The 22,752-nt window shown below is 39.3% G+C and overlaps 1 protein-coding gene across 1 annotated transcript in view; it reads right to left on the reverse strand.

Moving 5' to 3' along the window:
• CSMD1 (CUB and Sushi multiple domains 1) overlaps positions 1-22,752 on the reverse strand; it is a 2,072,278-nt gene that overhangs the window by 94,994 nt on the left and 1,954,532 nt on the right. The window contains exon 50 of the mRNA XM_061404066.1: positions 3,432-3,617. Within this exon, the coding sequence (XP_061260050.1) occupies positions 3,432-3,617 (186 nt within the window). The remainder of the gene's footprint in view (positions 1-3,431; positions 3,618-22,752) is intronic.

Here is a 22,752-nt window from a genome sequence, read left to right on the forward strand (position 1 = left end):
CTCAACATTCAGAAAACTAAGATCATAGCATCCGGTCCCATCACTTCATGTCAAATAGATGGTGAAAAAATGAAAACACTGACAGACTTTATTTTCTTGGGCTCCAAAACCACTGCAGATGGTGACTGCAGCCATGAAATTAAAAGATGCTTGCTCCTTGGAAGAAAAACTTTGATAAACCTAGATAGTGTATTAAAAACTAGAGACATCAGTTTGTTGAGAAATGTCCATATATGGCAATGGTATTTCTGGTAGTCATGTACAGATGTGAGAGTTGAACCATAAAGGAGGCTGAACACCAAAGAAATGATGCTTTTGAACTGTGGTGCTGGAGAAGACTCTTGAGAGTCCCTTGGGCTGCAAAGAGATCAAACTAGTCAATCCTAAAGGAAATCAGTTCTGAATATTCATTGGAAGGATTGATGCTGAAGCTCAAACTCCAATACTTTGGCCACCTGATGCTAAGAACTGATTCACTGGAAAAGACCCTGATGCTGGGAAAGATTGAAGGCAGGAGAAGGGGATGACAGAGGAATGAGATGGTTGGATGGCATCACCGACTAGATGGACCTGAGCCTGAGCAAACTCTGGGAGATGGTGAAAGACAGGGAAGCCTCTTGTGTTGCAGCCCATTGGGTTGCAAAGAGTCGGACACAACTGAGTGACTATAAACAACAATAAACCACTTGCATTAGAATTTTTGAGATGAAGGTGTAGTTGTGCATTGTTTTACCCAATGAAGAGTTGCCTTAACATAAACATGACTCATACAGATATTAAAAAAAAAAAAAGAAAAAGTCTGTGTTTATACTGAAAGGCATTCTGTCCTACATATATTCAGGAAGAACTGAACTGGCATTATAGTGACAGACTGACTGTGCATGTTCACTTCTCTATCCTGAGGAAGAACAGGCCCCCATGAGAGACACCTTTCAGTTAAGCTAAGGATAAAGCTTCCATGGTTAAAATAAATACCACAGGGACTGTGTGTCTGTGACCCCCAATGAGCTGTATTATCTTCAAGCAAAATGATTTCCCTATAGCTTTAAAGAAAACAGAGGTATCCATGTCTACCTGGACATTTTCACTAAAATCAAATATGTACCTAGAGATATTTACAATCCCAAACAGGATGGATTTTATAGGAAACTGAAAATTTTTCTATTAGGTCAGTTTCCTAGTAAAAACAGAAATGAGGAGACAGCATGACATAGACACAGAGATCAACATAACAGAAGAGAGAGCCTGAGACCCTCACATAAACAGAGCTGATTTTTGACAATTGATCAAAAGTCAATACAAATGGAAAAAAGATAGTTTTTCAACAAATGGTGCTGGAACAACTGGAGATCTACATGCAAAAATAAATGCTGGCACCCTCTAGAAAAACTCATTTGAAATGGATCAAACACCCAAATGTAAAGCACACAACTCCTAGAAGATAACACAGGAGAAAATCTATGTGACCTTGATTTTGGGGACAATTTTTTCAGGCACAAGATAAAAGGTATGCTCCATGAAAGAAAGAACTGATCAGCTAAACTTGATTACAATTAAAAACTCTGCAAAAGACACTGTCAAGAGAATGAGAAGACTGGTCATAGACCAGGAGGAAAAATTTGCAAAAGACACATCTGATAAAGGATTCTTATCCAAAATATACAAAGACCTCTTAAAACTCAACAAAACAAAAATAACAACAAAAAATGAATGTTCTGATTAAAAATGTGCAAAAGACCTAATTTGAAACTTCACCAAAGAAGGCAGACAGATGGCAAATAAATGTGTAAAAAGATGCTCTACATCATATGTCATCAGGGAGATGCAAATTAGAACAAGGGTGTACCAGCACACACATACGGGAACTGTCAAAACCCCAGCACTGACAGCATCAGATGCTGGTGAGGTTGTGGAGCAACAGGAAGTCTCATTCATTGCCAGTGGAAATGCAAAAGGTACAGTCACCTTGGAGGACATGTGGTGGTTTCTTACAAAGCTGAACATACTCTTATCATGTGATCCAGCAATCATGCTCCCTTACAATTATGCAAAGGAGTTGAAAATTTATGTCTACACAAAGCCTTGCACACAGAGGTATACAGCAGCTGTATTCATAATTGCCAACATTTGTAAGCAACCAAGATACCCTTTGGTAGTGAATGGATAAATACAGTGTGGTCCATCCAGACAGTGGAATTTTATTTCGCTAAAAAGAAATGAGCCATTGAGTCATGAAAAGACATGGAGGAATCTTAAAGGCATATTACTGAGTGAAAGAAGCCAGTCTGCAAAGGCTACTGACTGATTCCAAACTCTACGACATTCTGGAAATGGCAAGACTATGGAGATAGCAAAAAGGTCAGTGGGGGCCTTTTTACTATTCTCATTGAGGGATGAGGATTGTCTCAGTGGTGCCTTCCTGACTTTCTGAAAATGCAACGATTATTTGCAAAAGAGAAAAACATAGGTTAAAATGACAGCAAGGAAAATAAAACCTGTGGAGGGAAGTTGATTATTTTTGTAAACATTTATATGTTCACACCTAGAAAGTTAAAATAATTTTAACATGACCAAAATACTATACATAAAAAAGTCAATAAATTAATTTTATAATTGAAGACTTTGATATAATATCTTAAGAGTAAAAATACTGTATAAGTAGAAATACTATGTAGTTTTCAATTTTTAGAAACTAGATAGGTAGATTATTTCCAATTTGAAGCTAGTTTAACATAGCTTCAATGAAAAGTGTGGTACACAGTGTGTGTGTGGGCATGTACAAGTGTGTATGTGTGTGTGTGTGTGTGTGTGTGAACTTTTGTTCTCTTTGGCTGTGTGTTATGGAGTTGATTATTTTTTTTTAAGACTACAGTTTAAGAATGAGTCCAAACTTCTGATTCTTTTAAGAATATCATCATATACTCTTAATAGCTTTCCAGAGAACTCACCCTATTTCACAAATCAGTGATGTATTTATTGAGCATCAGTGTGTTACACAGAGCAGGTGATGTACAAATAGACCCAGGCACCACCTTGACACTCAGGGAACTCAGTGAGATGAGAGACGCAGAACAAACTTTGTTGAATTATGTTTTAATACTTTGTGTAGAGTGCTTGATGTCTCAATAACTTCCTGATTGAATCTCTCCAAACTGAACACGGCAGCAAGGCCAGGATTTTCTGTGTACATTTCATGGTCTAGGTGCTGATGGACCCAATGTGATTCCATATGATCCGCCTTCACGACCGCAGAGGTTATGTTGATGGTTAGAGTGGCTGATACGGAATAGACTGATGTAACATGACCACAAGCCAGAGACAAAAGCTCATATGCTGAGGGAAAGGATCTTGCACTGTGGAGTACAGAGTTCTCACCCATGTATCTGTTCCTCCTTAAATCTGTGAAGCCAGGCAGAGCATTGGACACTTACGTTTGCATGTGGGGGGCTTCCCCCTGTTGCTCCAAAATCCATCCTCCTGACACACGGCTGTAGCTTGCTGACTAGCATCCAGCTTGAAGCCCTCATTACAATCATAGGTCACTTTACTGTCCAGTGTGAACTCATTCCCTGTAAATGAACCATTTCCTGGGGACTCTGGGATTCCACAGGACACAGCTGAAGAGAAAAAAAACAAAAAACAAAAAACGACAAGTTCAGGGTTATTCTGACAAGATGCGATGAAATTTTCTTCTTTTCTTTTTCTGTGTCTCATCTTAAAGGTATATAAAAACTGTTAAATATTAGCATTTCTCATGTGTGGCATAAACAGGCACATTTACAAAGTTGTTTTGGTCTTAAGAGTTAATGAGAGATGATGAAAAATGGGTCAAATACAGTATCTTTAAAATTTATTATTCCAGAAGGTATGTCTGGTGGCTCTCAGATTCATCACATGGACATTATCAGACGGTCATGGTGAAGAGAACAGTGTAATGTGCTATATTTCATTTAATATGGGGAAGGAAGCATAGATTAATATCTTTACCATCACAAATTTATCACCATACTGACTCTTTGGGTTTGAGATTTCATTGGAATCAGAGTTAGGAATAGCTCACCTCAGGTCTTAACCTCCCACAGCTTAAGTCCCCTCACCCCACTCGCCAAAGATTCATTTTACTTAAAGCACAGGAAATTTTGTTTCAAGACAAATATTACCTTAGCTAAGAGCATCAATGCATCCATTGTTATAAAATGTATGAATTTATCAACTATCAGTCAAAAAGCAGGGGCTGCAGAACTAAGGAATTAAGGGAGATACTCAGAACAGAAGGCTCAGTCCTACAGGGATGGACACACAAGCCAGTTTTTTTAAAAAAATTAGTTAATTTATTTCAATTGGAGAATAATTACTTCACAATATTGTGATGATTTTTTCTATACATCAACATGTATCAACCACAAGTATACATGTGTGCCCCCCATTCTGAACCCCCCTCCCACCACCCTAGCCTGAAAGGCTGGGCAAGAAAGTGGTACCAAAGAGGAAGGAATTTTTAACAACTAGTAAGATGAACAAAGACGTTATTATAAGCACTTCCTTCTTAAATTTACTAGCTCTGACCCCGACTTATTTACCGTGAGATGAAACAACAAAAACAACTCTGAATTTAAATAAGTTACAGTAAGGAACCCAGGGTTTTCCCAGGTATTGTAAATGATAAAGAATCTGCCTGCCAGTGCAAGAGAGGCAAGAGATGTGGGTTCGATCCCTTGGTTGGGAAGATCTCATGAAGGAGGAAATGGCAACCCACTCCAGTAGTCATACCTGGAGAATCACATAGACAGAGGAGCCTGGTGGGCTACACTTGGTGGGTCCAAAGAGTTGAATACAACTGAGTGAGTGAGCACACGGAATCCATAGTAATGGAAGGTGATAAGACAGGAATGTCCCCAAATACACATACAACTTAGGAGCACTTGTCAAAGGAAATCTTTGCAATCACTAATTTAAGGATCTTCTTTTATTCAATCAACATCGAAGATGTTATGGGTTTTGAAGCATCATGGATTTTAAATTTAGATCATTTAAAATATTTCCCACATAGCTTCCAATAAGAATACACACCTAGTAAGATAAAGCAGGAACGACTGGTTGAAAAAGTTTATATAAACATATAATTTTATGGGTAAGGAAGAGGGTCAGAAAGATGGAATTATTCACCTGGATTAGCACAGTGACTTTGTTTAAAACCTGGGGCTGGAGAACAGACCTGATTCCCAAGTGAGACCTCCTTCTGCTCTATAGGCACCCAGGTCACCTGTGGCTAAGTCTGAGTTTTTTGGTTGCTGTCTTTGATTTTTTTTTCTGTATCAAGATCTTCAGTAAATGCAATAGGGAGTTATCAGAAGAGTTAAAGAAAATGTAGCACTGATAAGAATCCAAGTTCTAGAAAAATTAAAACTCCAAAGTTTCTCTTATGCTTAAATTTATGATCAGCTATTTCAACAATCTGAAATATATATATATATACGTGTGCATGTGTATGAGTGTATATGTACATATGTGTGTGAGTGTGTAGATATATATATATGAGTGTATATGTATATATGTGCATGAGGGTACATGTACATATGTGTGTGTGTGTGTGTGTATGAGTTCAGTTCAGTTCAGTCGCTCAGTTGTGTCCGATTCTTTGCGATCCCATGGACCGCAGCACCCCAGGCTTCCCTGTCCACCACCAATTCCCAGAGCTTGCTCAAACTCATGTCCATTGAGTCAGTGATGCCATACAACCATTTCATCCCCTTTCGTCCCCTTCTCCTCCTGCCTTCAATATTTCCTACCATCAAGGTCGTTTCCAATGATTCAGTTCTTCATATTGGATGGCCAAAGTATTGGAGTCTCAGCTTCAGCATCAGTCCTTCCAATGAATATTTAGGACTGATTTCCTTTACAATTGACTGGTTTGATCTCTTTGCTGTCCAAGGGACTCTCAAGAGTCTTCTCCAACACCACAGTTCAAAAATATCAATTCTTTGGTGCTCTGCTGCTGCTAAGTCGCTTCAGTCGTGTCAGACTCTGTGCGACCCCATAGGCGGCAGCCCACCAGGCTCCCCCATCCCTGGGATTCTCCAGGCAAGAACACTGGAGTGGGGTTCCATTGCCTTCTCCTCTTTGGTGCTCAGCTTTCTTTATAGTCCCACTCTCACAACCATACAGGACTACTGGAAAAACCATACCTTTGACTAGATGGACTTTTGTTGGCAAAGTAATGACTCTGCTTTTTAATATGCTGTCTAGGTTGATCGTAGGTTTTCTTCCAAGGAGCAAGTGTCTTTTAACTGCATGGCTGCAGTCACCATCTGCAGTGATTTTGGAGCCCAAAAAATAGTCTGTCACTGTTTCCACTGTATCCCCATCTATTTGCCATGAAATGATGGAACCAGATGCCATGATCTTAGTTTTCTGAATGTTGAATTTTAAACCAACTTTTTCACTCTCCTCTTTTACTTCCATCAAGAGACTCTTCAGTTTCTCTACACTTCTGCCATAAGCGTGGTGTCATCTGTATATCTGAGGTTATTGATATTCCTCCCAGCAATCTTGATTCCGGCTTGTGCTTCATCCAGCATGGTATTTTGCATGATGTACTCTGCATATAAGTTAAATGAGCAGGGTGACAATATACAGCCTTGACGTACTCCTTTCCCGATTTGGAACCAGTCTGTTGCTCCATGTCCAGTTCTAACTGTTGCTTCTTAACCTGCATAGATTTCTCAGGAGGCAGGTCATGTGGTCTGGTATTCCCAACTCTTGAAGAATCTTCCACAGTTTGTTCTGAGCCACACAGTCAAAGGCTTTAGCATAGCCAAATAAAGCAGAAGTCGGTGTTTTTCTGGAACTCTTGCTTTTTCTATGATCCAGTGGATGTTGCCAGTTTGATCTCTGGTTTCTCTGCCTTTTCTAAATCCAGCTTGAGCATCCTGAATTTCACAGTTCATGTACTGTGTAAGTCTGGCTTGGAGAATTTTGTGCATTACTTTGCTAGTGTGTGAGATGAGTGGAGTAGTGTGGTAGTTTGAACATTCTTTGGCATTGCCTTTCTTTAGGGTTAGAATGAAATCTGACATTTTCCAGTCCTGTGGTCACTGGTGAGTATTTTAAATTTGCTTGCATATTGAGTGCAGCACTTTCACAGCATCATCTTTCAGGATTTGAAATAGCTCAACTGGAATTCCATCACCTCCACTAGCTTTGTTTGTAGTGATGCTTCCTAAGGTCCACTTGACTTCACATTCCAGGATGTCTGGCTCTAGGTCAGTGATCACACCATCGTGATTATCTGGGTCGTGAAGATCTTTTTTGTATAGTTCTTCGGTGTATTCTTGTCACCTCTTCTTAATATTTTCTGCTTCTGTTAAGTCCATATCATTTCTGTCCTTTATTGTGCCCATCTTTGCATGAAATGTTCCCTTGGTATCTTTAATTTTCTTGAACAGATCTCTAGTCTTTCCTATTCTTTTGTTTTCCTCTATTTATTTGCACTGATCATTGAGGAAGTCTTTCTTATCTCTCCTTGCTATTCTTTGGAGCTCTGCAGTCAAGTGGGTATATCTTTCCTTTTTCCTTTGCCTTTTGCTTCTCTTCTTTTCTCAGCTGTTTGTAAGGTGTCTTCAGACAACCATTTTGCCTTTTTGCATTTCTTTTCCTTGGGGATGGTCTAGATCACTGCCTCCTGTACAATGTCTTGAACCTCCATCCATAGGTCTTCAGGCACTCTGTCTATCAGATCTAATCCCTTGAATCTATTTCTCACTTCCACTGTATAATTGTAAGTTCATACCCGAATGGTCTACTGGTTTCCCCTACTTTCTTCAATTTAAGTCTGAATTTTGCAATTAGGAGTTCATGATCTGAGCCACAGTTGGCTCCCTTTCTTGTTTTTGCTAACTGTATAGAGCTTCTCTATCTTTGGCTGCAAAGAATATAATCAACCTGATTTTGGAATTGACCATCTGGTGATGTCCATGTGTAGAGTTGTTTCTTGAGTTGTTGGAAGAGAGTATTTGCTATGACCAGTGCATTCTCTTGGCAAAACTCTGTTATCTTTTGCCCTTCTTCATTTTGTACTCCAAGGCCAAATTTGCCTGTTACTCCAGGTATCTCTTGACTTCCTATTTTGCATTCCAGTCCCCTAAAATGAAAAGAACATCTTTTTTTGGTGTTAGTTCTAGAAGATCTTTTTGGTCTTCATAGAACTGTTCAACTTCAGCTGTTTCAGCATTACTGATTGGGGCATGGACTCAGATTACTGTGATATTGAATGGTTTGTCCTGGAAATGAACAGAGATCATTCTGTCATTTTTGAGATTGCACCCAAGAACTGCATTTTGGAATAAGACCCAATTTCCCCCACAGTCAGTCTCTCCCATCAGGAAGCTTCTGTAAGCTTCTTATCCTTATCCCTCAGAGGGCAGACAGAATGAAAACTACAATCACAGAAAACTAATCAAACTAATCACATGGACCACAGCCTTGTCTAACTCAATGAAACTATGAGCCATGCTGCGTAGGGCCACCCAAGACAGATGGGTCAAGGTGGAGAGTTCTGACAAAATGTGGTCCACTGGAGAAGGGAATGGCAAACCAGTTCAGTATTCTTGCCTTGAGAGCCCCATGAACAGTATGAAAAGGCAAAAAGATATGACAGTGAAAGATTAACTCCCCAGGTCGGTAGGTGCCCAATATGTTACTGGGGAAGACTGGAGAAATAACTCCAGAAAGAATGAAGACACAGAGCCAAAGCAAAAACCACAGCCAGCTGTGGATGTGATTGGTGATGCAAGTAAAGTCCAATGCTGTAAAGAACAATGCTGTTAAACATTCCTGCATAGGAACCTGAAATGTTAGGCCCATGAATCAAGGTAAATTGGAAGTGGTCAAAAAGGAGGTGGCATGAATCAACATCAACATTTTAGGAATCAATGAACTAAAATGGACTGGAATGGGCAAATCTAACTCAGATGACCATTATATACACTACTGTGGGCAAGAATCCCTTAGAAGAAATGGAGTAGCCCTCATAGTATGTATTATTATATATGTATACATATGTGTGTATATGAGTGCATATGTGTATATATATATAAGTATCTGTGTATACATGTATTTGAGTGTGTGTATTTCTGTGTGTGAGTGTATATATATATGTGTGTGTGTGTGTGTGTGTGTGTGCTAGGTCACTTCAGTCATGCCTTCTCTGTGACACTATAGACTGTAGCCCACCAGGCTCTTCTGTCCATGAGGTTCAAAAATACTGGAGTGGGTTTCCATGTCCTCCTCCAGGGGATATTCCCAACTCAGGGACTGAACTCACACCTCTTACGTCTCCTGCACTGGCAGGCAGGTTCTTTACCACTAGTGCCCCCTGAGAAGCCCTGTATATGTGTCTCTATGAATGCATATGTGTATATATATGTGTGTGTGTGTGTGTGTGTGTGTGTGTATATGAGGCATAATAAAAATTTGCAGATGGAAAACAAAAAAAAAACATAGACATATGGACATCATTTTGAACAAAGTATTGAAAATAATGAAATTATAACCTTGGCTTTCTGAAGCCATTCCTTTGTCGAGGCAATGTATCAGTGGGAAGGCTGCTAAGTATTTTGCACAATATTCAGCTTAATTTACTAAATGCAGTAAATGCCCTTTATGATCCTGCTCTCAGACTATTGCCAATATCTTATTTTCTTGCCATTTTCTCTGAGATTTCACTCCAGTAATCATTTGTTCATTCTCACAAACCTTAATTTCTCTGCCACTTGCTGAAGCGTGCCCAGTGGCTCACTTCCCTACAATTCTCATTTGGGGAGAATACTGATTGGAATGACATTTCTCTGGCAGGTTAAATGGGGAAGAAGACATTCTACAAGCATGTTTGAAGCCCTAACTTGAAAGGATTCAGACCCAAGAGGGCAAAGCAGTAAAGCTTTGTAACTACTTCTGTTAAATCTGGAAGCTTTCGGCACAAGTGAGCCCTGATTCCCAGGACTTAACAAGACCCGCTTCATGTTGTCTGATAAACAAATGGGGATCTTTCTTTGGCCTCGTGCTGTAGGTTTTAGACCCCAGGGTGTCCTAACATCAGGCTATTTGGCAGAGCTTAAAATAGAGGTTGGCATTCTACTGAAAATGGAATTCTTACACTTCTGATTCAATGAAGAATAGATGGAACAATTATCACAGCCTTATAAATGTATGCTTATGAGATGAAGGCAGTTTTCTGCTAAAATCTAGTATGCATCCATCTATTCATTCTGGAAATTTTGCATGATAATAACACGACAGATATTCCTTAGGTCACTTTTTAAACATCAATTAGCTAAATGTATGCAACTCACAAAACCTGGAGAACTTTCTTACTTTTGGTCTAACTAAAGGGAATAAAATTCCTTGTGCTTTATATTTGTTTTTTTGTTTTATTGTACTAATATAGCATTATATTGGCTGGCAACTCAGACCAACAATCTCATACTCATGTCATAAAATTTATCTTCCGTCTGAGAGCAGAGGTTTTAAAGTCAGACGTCTGAATCAGCTCCAGCCTCTGGCATTCAGCAGCTCCATGACCTGAGTTACCCAGTAACTTGTCCCGTTGCTCTCAGGTTAATAATGCTCACCCCAAAGGTAATTGTGATGACAGTATGAAGTAATGTGCACAAGACCATTAGCACTGTATTGATACCATGTAGGCTCTCAGTAAATGACAGTGTATTACTGTTACATGCATGTGTCTTTAAACACACACATAATTTATCCTTATTTATTTTGTAAATAAAGATATGAATTGCAAGGAACAACTCCTTTAAGTATGTTTGTTAAAGAGAGCAAAGACAAAATCAGAAGGGAGCCAATTTACTTCTATTATATATCTCATGAGTGAGCTGACATTTTGGTTTCAAATAAATAGAAGTGACACTTGAGTTTCCAGTGTTGCAGGCTCTTTTAACAGCACAAGGCCCATTTGGCTTTATTTTCTTTTCATATTTAAGGCCATACAAAGAGCAATTTTTCTTGTCTCTGCAAGTTTCAAGCACTTATTGGACTGTTTCCTACTTCTTTCAAATGCTTGTGCTCTGTAATTTATACTGGCTCCTTTCTGGAGCTGCTCAAGCTTTAACACCTCCCCATTTGCTTTGTTTTTATTTTTATTTCTTTTCTTTTTTCTTTGTTTCCCCTTAAAAAGCTCAGTGATTGCTGGACTTGGACTATGGCCTTAGACTTGGAATTCTCATATCTTGATTTCCACTCCATTCTACTCAATGTCCAGAGGAGCTCTACCCACATCTGAGGTCACCACTGACCCTCACGGAGCTGCTAGACAAACTCCAGGCCTCAGTAAACTGCTCCACTGGTAAGTGGGAAAGTCAAATGAGATCCTCTGATTCACCCCTTTCCTCCTACTGTTCTCATTTGGTTGACCAGCAATCACTGTCTAAATATTTAAAAATTTGCTTCATACTGGTGGCCTTCTCACTGCCCATCACCAATTTCCTAGTGCACATCCCCATGACCTCAAAACGGTCTACCCTCCCATTATCTGGACCCCACTCGGAGGGCTAGGGCAAACCGAAAGGAAGGGCCACCCATAATAGGGAAGAGAAAGAGTGTCCAGAAGCAGGGTTTCCTCTGGCCTGGTTTAGATAAGTAGCATGGTAGGTAATGGTCCTTGCCTGGTGGTTCAGACGGTAAAGAATCTGATTGCATTCTGGGAGACCTGGATTTGATTTCTGGGTTGGGAAGATCCCCTGGAGGAAGGCATGGCAACCCACTCCAGTATTCTTGCCTGGAAAATCCCCATGGAAAGAGGAACCTGGCAGGCTATAGTCCATGGGGTGGCAAAGAGTTGGATACAACCGAGCAACTTTCACGTCACTTCACTTCATGGTAGGTAATGGGCTTCCCAGGTGGCGCTAGTGGTAAAGAACCTGCCTGCCAGTGCAGGAAACGCAAGAGACTTGGGTTCCTGGGTTGGGAAGATCCTCTGGAAGAGGACATGGCAACCCACTCCAGAGTTCTTGCCTAGAGAATGCCATGGACAGAGGAGCCCAGGGGGCTACAGTCCACAGGGGTGCAAAAAGTCAGACATGACTGAGCACGCACACGTGCTAGTAGGTAATAAGGTCTGAAACAGGGCACCCAGGAGGTGATAGCACAGGTATCCCAGTCATAACCAAAAACACTGAGCTGACCATCAAATAAGACTAAAGCATCACCATGTGTTTTTTGGATTATTTTTCCCAACTGCTCCCTTGTCTGTGCCTATTTAAGTCCAGGATAGTAGGTGGTTTCATGCATGTGTATCACTTTGATTGGCAGTATTACGGAATGGAATAGTCTTCTATTAAAAAAAAACAAAACACTTTGGCAAGTGTTTATCTGAAGTCTTGCTTGCCAAAAATGGACACGGGGATGCACTTTCTGCAGCTTTCTGTGTAGCTTGGATACAGCCTTCTTAAAATTACTAGTAACTCCCTGGTGGCTCAGATGGTAAAGAATTTGCTTGCCTAGATAGGAGACCTGGGTTCAATCCTTGGGTGGGGAAGATACCCCGAAGGAGGGAATGGCTACCCACTCCAGTATTCTTCCCTGGATAATTCCATGGACAGAGTATCCTGGTGGGTTATGCTCCATGGGGTTATAAAGAGTCAGACACCACTAAGCCCAGCGCACAAACACACACACAGTCTCAGAGGAACAATGGTTTAGGTCACCCTAAATGCTTTTCTTTTCCCCCCAGGGGTTTCAAAAAGGCTGACATTTAAGTCCCTTTCCAGCTGATGAGTGCCCTTGCAAGCCTGAGGTTTATGCACCCAAAAGCCTGAAGCTTCAGCAGCACAGAAACCCACTCTCTGTTCAGAAGGACTTATGTGCTCCTAGCTTCTCATCTGAATGTTCCCTGAAAGGGACATGTTGAGCTAGATCTGGAAATGTTTGAGGAAAGACAGATGCATTGTGGGCAGTTTTCTTCCCACTCACCCTGTGCTGACTGGGGTTCTGTTCCAGCTTTAAATGAGACTACGGCAGATCTGCAAGTGCAAGAGAAGGTCTGCCAAGCTTACTGGAGCGCATGTTAGTGCAACCATTAACAATAACAGTTTATTACAAAAGAAAACAAAGAGAAAAATACAAAGCAGTCTAAGAAGCCTGCAGACCAGACAGAGAAACACTGTCACTGATAAACAAGACAATGTACCCCCACATATGAAGCTTTGTTTTTGTTACAAGCCGATACTTGGACTTCCTCCCAGGCTGCTCTCTGTACAGACAAATGCTTTTAAAGCAAAATCTTGGGGCAGTCTCACTGTTAACAATTTATGAAAAATGATCAATCTTTGGATCAACAGTTTTTGGGGTTCAGCCTTGAATTTGTAACCTATGATCTGTGTGTCCCAAAGCATATACCTTAGCAATCTTTGATATCAATTCCCTCATTTGTATAAAAAAGGGCAAACTCAAAGTCCTTTTAGAGAAATTTAAAATCTACAAAGCAGTACCAAGACGGCAGAGGAATAGGACAGGGAGACCACTTTATCCCCCACAAATTCATCAAAAGATCATTTAGCAACTTCCACAAGACAATTGCTGAACATTGGTGGAGGACACCAGGCACCCAGTAAGGCAGCCCAATCTCTTCAAAAGGAGGTAGGGTAAAATATAAAAGATGAAAGCAGAGACAGAAGATTGAGGGATGGAGACTCATCCTGGGGAGGGAGTAGTGAAGAAGAAGTTTCTGTACAATAGAAAACCCTCTCACAGGCACGTCTATGGGGAGCTTTGGAATCTCAGAGGGCAACATAAAAGGGAAACTATATAAAAAACCCCACTATGTGCCTAACCACAACTGCCAGCAGAGAAGTGGCCTAGACGCTTCACGTCCACCAGCAGGGAGTAGGGGCTGGACAGGGAGTCCTGGCCTGCCTGGTCAGATTGTTGGTCCTCAGGGTAAGGACTGGGTTGAATGCCCTGAGGACAATCTGAGGCAGCTAATGTGACATAGCAACCCAAACAATAGGATCACCAAAAAAAAAAGGGGGGGAGCAAGCCGGCTGCCATTTAGGGCCTTCCCTCCCCGGAGGCAGAAAGGCAGGTTTGCTACAGCCAGAGCTGGAAGGCAAGGAGCTGCTGCAATCTAAGCCCCAGAGACCATATCTTCCAGCAAACTCTGAGTGGGCTGCCAGTTGCTAAACACATCTTCCAGGGATCCTGGGCAGTTCACACCTGCCAGGAGTGTCACAGCCTGAGATCAGCTCCCCGTAGGAGACACATGGCACACCTGAGACTGTGCCTGTGCGGTGCACCTGGGAAGCCCAGCGGCCAGGAGCGGGGAGGTGCATAAGATACATGGCCTACCTGGGACAGTGCACTGGCCAAGCACCCAGTCACCTGAGAAGGGCACAAAATGCACAGCCCATCTGGGTCTTGCAGAGCACCCTGGAGCCTGAGCACTATAGACCTGGGAAGTACATGCTGTCTTGGGCTGTGTCAAACCCAGTGTGGTCCATCCACTGTGAGCACTCCCCACATGTGCTAGCGGTATTGATTTTCAGTGTCCCTCCCTCTCCACAGCACAACTGAACAAGGGAGCCTAAATAAGTGGCCACTGTCACCCCCTGGTGTCAGGGTAGAAATTAAGACACTGAAGAGAACTGCAAACAGAGAAAGCCAAAATAAATAAAGAAGAGGGAACCACCCCCAAGGTGATAGATGAAACAGATTAAAACCCTGCAGTTAATGCTGAGACTGTGCATTTGAGGGGCAACCATTGACCTTGAAAACAAGTGGAAGCAGGAACAAGGGACTGCCTGACACTGAATTGTCCCCACATCACCTCAAGCAGCTCCAGAGAAACTCCAAGATATATTTTTACTATTATCATTTCTTAATTTAAAAAAATTAGTTCTTCACTACTCTTTAACTTTCATTTTTATAACCAACTATTACCTTTCAAAAAACCCCCTATTTTTTAAAAAACAAATTTCATATACACTTTTTAAATTTTGGTGATCAATTTTGTTTTGCACATTTTATATTGTATTTTTGACACTCTAACCTCTATTCTAGGTTTTTAATCTTTGCTTTTTCTTATTTGTTATCAATTTTTTACCTTTAAGAATCTAATCTTCAATATCCATTTGCATTTAGGGATTTGATTACTGGTTTGATTGCTCTCTCCCCTTTTGACTCTCCCTTTTCTCCTCCTGGTCACCTCTATCCCCCTCCTCCCTCTTCTCTTCTCTATATAACTCTGTGAATCTCTTTGGGTGTTTCTGGCTGTGAAGAGTTGTTTCACCATTAACCTAGGGGTTTATCTTCTGAGCTGTATGGATGAAGAAATCTTGAGGCTACCATAAGAGAAGGACCAAAAGCCAGAGGCAGGAGGCTTAACTTCAGAACTTTAGAACAATAGAGAACTCCTGATTCCTGGGAACATTAATAGACAACAGCTCACTCAAGAATCTCCATACCTACACTGAAACCAAGCTCCACTGAAGAGCCAACAAGTTCTAGCACAAGACACACCACAATAATTATCCAGCAAAACAGAAACAAAAACCTGAAAATTAAAAGACGGGCTGCCCAAAGCCATGCCAAGCACACAGACACCCCAAGACTCACTACTGGACACTTCACTGCACTCCAGAGAGAAAAGATCCAGCTCTACCCACCAGAACACAGACACAAGTTCCCCCAACCGGGGAACCTTGACAAGCCACTGGTCCAACTCTACCCACAAGGAACAGACTCCACAATTAAGAGGAACCATGAACTTCCAGCCTGCAGAAAGGGCAACCCAAACACAGCAATCTAAACAAAAGGAAAAGGCAGAGAAATATTCAGCAGGTGAATAAGCATGATAAAAACCCACCAAACCAAACCAAAAGGGGGGGAGGAATAGAGATTCTACCTGAAAAAGAATTCAGAATAATGATAGTAAAGATTATCCAAAATCTTGAAAACAAAATGGAGTTATAGATAAATAGACTAGAGACAAGGATTGAGAAGATGCAAGAAATGTTTAACAAGGACCTAGAAGAAATAAAGAAGAGTCAATCAATAATGGGAACAATGCAATAACTGAGGTTAAAAGCACTCTGGAAGGAAGCAACAGTAGAATAACTGAGGCAGAAGAAAGGATAAGTGAGGAAGATGATAGAATGGTGGAAATAAATGAAGCAGAAAGGCAAAAAATAAAAAGGAATTAAAAGAAATGAAGACAACCCCAGAGATCTCTGGAGCAATGCTAAACACCAAAACATTTGAATCATAGGTGTCCCAGAAGAAGAAGACAAAAAGAAAGGAGATGAGAAAATACTTGAGGAGATAATAGTTGAAAACTTCCCTAAAATGGGTAAGGAAATAGCCATTCAAGTCCAAGAAACCCAAAGAATCCTAAACAGGATAAACCCAAGGCAAAAGACCCCAAGACACATATTAATCAAACTAACAAAAATTAAACACAAAGAGAAAATATTAAAAGCAGCAAGGGAAAAACAACAAGTAACACACAAGGGGATCCCCATAAGGATACCAGCTGATCTTTCAATAGAAACTCTTCATGCCAGAAGAGAATAGCAGGACATAATTAAGGTGATGAAAGAGAAAAAACTACAACCACCATTACTATACCCAGCAAGGATCTCATTCATATATGAAGAAAAAATCAAAAGTTTTTCAGACAAGCAAAAGCTGAGAGAATTCAGCACCACCAAACCAGCTCCAAAGAAGATGCTAAAGGATCTTCTTTAGACAGGAAACACAGAAAAGGTTTATGAAATCGAACACAAAACAACACAGTAAATGGTAATGGGATCATACTTTTCAGTGATTATCTTAAATGTAAATGGGTTAAATTCTCCATCCAAAAGACACAGACTGGCCAAATGATACAAAAACAAGACCCATATACATTGAGGTGGGTCTTGACAAGAGACCCACCTTAATACTTGGGACACATACAAACTGATAGTGAGGGACTAGAAAAAGATATTTCATGCAAATGGAGACCAAAAGAAAGCAGGTGTAGCAATACTCATATCAGATAAATAGACTTTGAAATAAAGCCCATGATAAGAGACAAAGAAGGACACTACATATTGATCACAGGATCAATCCAAGAAGAAGATGTAACAATTATAAGTACATATGCACCCAATATAGGAGCATCTCATTATATACAGCAAATGCTACCAAGTATGAAAGGGGTAATTAAAAGTAACACAATAATAGTGGGGGACTTTAATATCCCACTCACACCTAAGGACAGATTAACCAAGCAGAAATGTAGCAAGTAAACACAAGCTTTAAGAGATACAATGGATCAGTTAGACCTAATTGATATCTACAGGGCATTTCACTCCAAAAAAAATGGAATTCACCCTTTTTTCAAGGAACCCTTTGCACAAGGAACATTCTCCAGGATAGATCACATACTAGGCCATACATCTAGCCTTAGTAAATTAAAAAAAAAAAATTGAAATCGTTCCAAGCATCTTTCCTGATCACAATGTGGTAATATTAGATGTAAATTACAGGGAAAAAAATACAAAAAGCACAAACATATGGAGGATAAACAACATGCTTCTGAATAACCAACATATCAGAGAAGAAATAAAAAAGGAAATCAAAATATGCACAGAAACAAAAAAAACTGAAAACATGACAACCCAAAGCCTATGGGACTCGGTGAGAGCAGTGCTATGAGGGAGGGTCATAGCAGTACAAGCCTACCTCAAGAAACAAGAAAACATCAAACAAACTACTTAACTTTACACCTAAAGCAACTAGAAAAAGAAGAACAGAAGAACCCTATGTTTAGTAGAAGGAAAGAAATCATAAAAATCAGAGCAGAAATAAATGAAAAAGAGATTATGGAGTCTACAGCAAAGATCAGCAAAACTAATAGCTGCTTCTTTGAGAAGATAAGTAAAATACACAAACCATTAGTAGACTCATCAAGAAAAAAAAGGGAGAAGAATCAAATCAATAAAATTAGAAATGAAAATGGAGAAATCACAGCAGACAACACAGAAATACAAAAGATCATGAGAGACTAATATGAGCAATTACATGCCAATAAAATGGACAACTTGGAAGAAATGGATGAATTCTTAGAAAAGTATAACCTTCCAAAACTGATCCTGGAATAAATAGAAAATCTTAACAGACCCATCACAAGCACTGAAATTGAAACTGTAGTCAAAAATCTTCCAACAAACAATAGCCCAGGACCAGATGGCTTCAGAGGTGAATTCTACCAAAAATTTAAAGATGAGCTAACACCTATCGCACTTAAACTTTTCCAGAAAATTGCAGATGAAGGTAAACTCCCAAACTCATTCTATGAGGTGACCATCACCCTAATACCAAAACCAGAAAAAATAAGCCACAAAAAAGAAACTACAGGTCAATATCACTGATGAACATAGATGCCAAAATCCTCAACAAAATTCTTGCAAACAGAGTCCAACAACATATTAAAAAGATCATACTTCATGACCAAGTGAGATTTATGCCAGGGATGCAAGGATTCTTCAATATTCACAAATCAATCAATGTGATACACCACATTAACAAATTGAAAGATAAATCCATATGATTATCTCAATAGATGCATAGAAAGACTCTGACAAAATTCAGTACTCATTAATGATAAAAAATCTCTACAGAAAGCAGGCATAGAAGGAACATAGCTCAACATAATAAAAGCCATGTATGACAAACCCACAGCAAAAATTATCCTCAATGGCAAAAAAATTGAAAGCATTTCCTCTAAAATCAGGAACAAGACAAAGGTATCCAGTCTCACCACTACTATTCAACATAGATTTGGAAGTCCTATTCACAGCAATCAGAAAAGAAAAAGAAAGAAAAGGAATCCAGATTGGAAAAGGAGAGCAAAGCTCTCACTGTTTGCAGATGACAGGATCCTCTACAAAGAAAACCCTAAAGACTCCACTAGAAAACTACTAAAGCTAATCAATGAATTCAGCAAAGTTGCAGGATATAAAATTAAAACATAGAAATCCCTTGAATTCCTATACACTAACAATGAGGCAACAGAAAAATTAAGGAAACAAGTGCATTCACCACTGCATTGAAAAAAATACAATACTTAGGAATAAATTTACCTAAAGAAACAAAAGACATATATAGAAAACTATAAAACACTGATGAAATAAATCAAAGATGACACAAAGAGATGGAGAAATATGTTCACGGATTGGAAGAATCAATATAGTGAAAATGAGTACACTACCCAAAGCAATCTATAGATTCAATGGAATCTCTATCAAACTACCAACTAGAACAGAACTAGAACAAATAATTTCACAATTTCTATGGAATGACAAAAAAACCTCAAATAGCCAAAGCAATTTTGAGAAAGAAGAATAGAACTGGAGGAATCTACCTGCCTGACTTCAGACTATACTACAAAGCTACAGTCATTAAGATATTATGGTACTGGCACAAAGAGAAATATAGATCAATGGAACAAAATAGAAAGCCCAGAGGTAAATCCACATACCTATGGACACTTTATCTTTGACAAAGGAGGAAAAAATATACATTGGAGAAAAAATCATCTCTTTGACTAGTGGTGTTGCAAAAACTGGTCAACCACGTGTAAAAGAAGCAAACTAGAACACTTTCTAACACCATATACAAAATAAACTAAAAATGGATTAAAGATCTAAATATAAGGCCAGAAACTATAAAACTCAGAGGAAAACATGGGTAGAACCCTCTCTGACATAAATCACAGCAAGATCCTCTATGACACACCTCCCATAATAATGGAAATAAAAGCAAAAATAAACAAATGAGACCTAATTAAACTTAAAAGCTTTTACAGAGGCATGAAGGAGGGCACTTAAAGCCAGAGTTCTGGGACAACCAAGAGGGATGGGGTGGGGAGATAGGTGGGGTGGCTCAGGATGGGGAGACAGATGTGCACCCATGAGTGGTTCATGTCAATTTATGGCAAAAAACACAATAGTATACAGAAATTATTCTACAATTAAAATAAATCAATATATTAAAAAAAATCTACAAAGTGCTTTTCTCTTTAGGTGAAGTTCATTTCCAAATGAAAATGGGACTTACCCATAAATTGAACATGATCATATCTATCCATTGAATTATTCAGCTTAGCTACTATGCCACTGTCTGTCTTACAATTGGTATAAGGCCTGGCATGCTGCGATTCATGGGGTTGCAAAGAGTCGGACACGACTGAGCGACTGAACTGAACTGAACATTTATTGTAACCATGCATATGTTAAGACTTAAGTCTGCCATTTTAGTTTTGTTTCTGTTTTCTTTTTCAGCCTTCCTGTCAGTTACTTGAACATTTTAAAAACTTCATTTTGGTTTACCTACAGTAGGTCTTTAGCCTATCTCCTTGTGTTGCTTTTTTAAGTCATTGTTCTAGATATGAATTATATGTACACAACTTCTCAAATCTATTGGTGATATTTGATCAGTTGGAGGGAGGTGTAGAAAGTGTACATTATTTTATAGCGCTTTACCCTCCCCTACTGATAGTATCCTTTAATTATTTTTTCTGTATACCTTGAGAACTATATTAGACATGTTATAATTCTGCTGCCATTGTCAAACAATTTAGAACACACAAAGGGAAATGGAAAGTCCATTGTATTTACTCATACTCTTGCTATTTTGTGTTCTTTTTTCCCTTCCTGATGCTCTTAATTTATTATATTTCTATTGCTGTTTATTTAGAGAATTTCCTTTAGCATTATTTCTAAAGTATGTCTGCTAGAACAAATTTTCTTAGTTTTTCAGCATTTGGTAATAACTGGATTTCCTCTTCATTCCTGAAGGATATTTTTGTTAACCATAGAACTCTAGATTGATTGTTCTCTCCTTTCAGCACTAGAAGAATGTCATTTGATTTCCTTTTGACCACCAGGTTGTTGATGGGAAATGCTCTGTAATTTAGATCCTATTTTCCTATCAGTAATTCATTGTTTCTATCTGGATTTTCAAGATGGTTTTCCTTTGTATTTAGTATTCAGAAGTTTTACTACAATGTGCCTGGTAGGCATCTTTTTTGAGTTGTTGGTGTTTGGGATTCAGTTAACTTTTTGAATCTCTTAGGTCCACATACTTTGCCAAATCTGGGAAGTTTTCAGCTATTTCTCCTCAATTTTTTTTTTCATATTTTCCTTCTTTCTCTTTTTCCTCTGGAACTCTGAAGACACAAATGTAGAATCAGAATTTTTAATGTTTATTGCAACATTCCATAACATACTCTCTGAGTCTTTCAATATTTAGTTCAAAGTACAAGATTACATGAGTGGAACAAAGGGTCATATAATCCATTAAAGATCCTGATGCTGGGAAAGATTGAGGGTAGGAGGAGAAGGGGGTGACAGAGGATGAGATGGTTGGATGGCATCACTGACTCAATGGACATGCATTTGAGCAAATTCTGGGAGATAGTAAAGGACAGGGAAGCCTGGCATGATGCAGTCCATGGGGTCGCAAAGAGTTGGACACATGACTAAGCACACATACATATACCATGGAACCAATTTGTTGAAAGATTAAAATACATAAGCATGTTATAGAGTTAGGGTCGCTGAAAGAAAACAGAATGTGTGTACTCAGGCACCTGGGGAATTTATTTCTCCCCAGAAATGTCATGAATTCTCATGTTAAGTTTCTACTTTAAATTTTTATTTAAAGAATAATATCATTTCCTTGTCACCATCTCTATTAATTAGTTTGAATTTTAAAAATTATTACATAATTTGAGGAGGGTAAAACAATATTTCCATTTTACATATTTGTCGTCGTTCAGTTGCTCAGCTGTGTCCAACTCTTTGAGACCCTATGGACTGCAGCATGTCAGGTCTCCCTGTCCTTCACCATCTCCTGCAGCTTGCTCAAACTCATGTCCATTTAACTGGTGATGCTATTCAACAATCTCATCCTCTGTTGTCCCCTTCTCCTCCTGTTTTCAATCTTTCCCAGCATCAGGATCTTTTCTAATGAGTCAATTCTTTGTATCAGGTGGCCAAATACTGGAGTGTCAGCTTCAGCATCAGTCCTTCCAATGAATATTCAGGATTGATTTCCTTTAGGATTGACTGGTTTGATATACTTGCTGTCCAGGGGACTTTCAAGAGTCTCCTCCAACACCACAGTTCAAAAGCATCTGTTCTTTGGTGCTCAGCCTTCTTTTACATATAGTGGAGATAAACTCAAAGTTGAGTAACGTGAAGGACCACTGGGAGCAAGTGGAAAGTGAAAATAAAGGCAAATAAATACCTCTTGTCTTTCTTTGAAAAGCCCATAAGTCTTCTGTGATCACACAGCCAGCTGGCTTGCTAGTACAGTTTTTAATTGCTTTTAAAATTGACTCCTTTTGTTAAATTTGGAAAAGATGGGGCTAGAATTTAGGTCACTTGACATGACCCATGTCCTTTCCAGTCTGACATCCACAAAAATAAACACAAAGTGGGAATGGAAAGGAGGGGAAGAGAGGTAGAAAGGGAGATATTTGATGGCTTATGATTTAATTATTAGTGATTCTTTTTTCTAAAATGAGTTTCCTGATAATTTAATTCTAACATAAATAGTGAGGAATACTCTTGAGGTATACAGACACAAAACTTTTGTTTTTCCCCCTTTTGAGTAGGATGTTAGTTACACAGTTGATACTAATAGTGATTTAATCATTTAAAATCATTAATTTCCTGAATGTCATAGGTA

The sequence above is a fragment of the Bos javanicus genome, chromosome 27, assembly GCF_032452875.1.
Source record: "Bos javanicus breed banteng chromosome 27, ARS-OSU_banteng_1.0, whole genome shotgun sequence".
Classification (NCBI taxonomy): domain Eukaryota; kingdom Metazoa; phylum Chordata; class Mammalia; order Artiodactyla; family Bovidae; genus Bos; species Bos javanicus.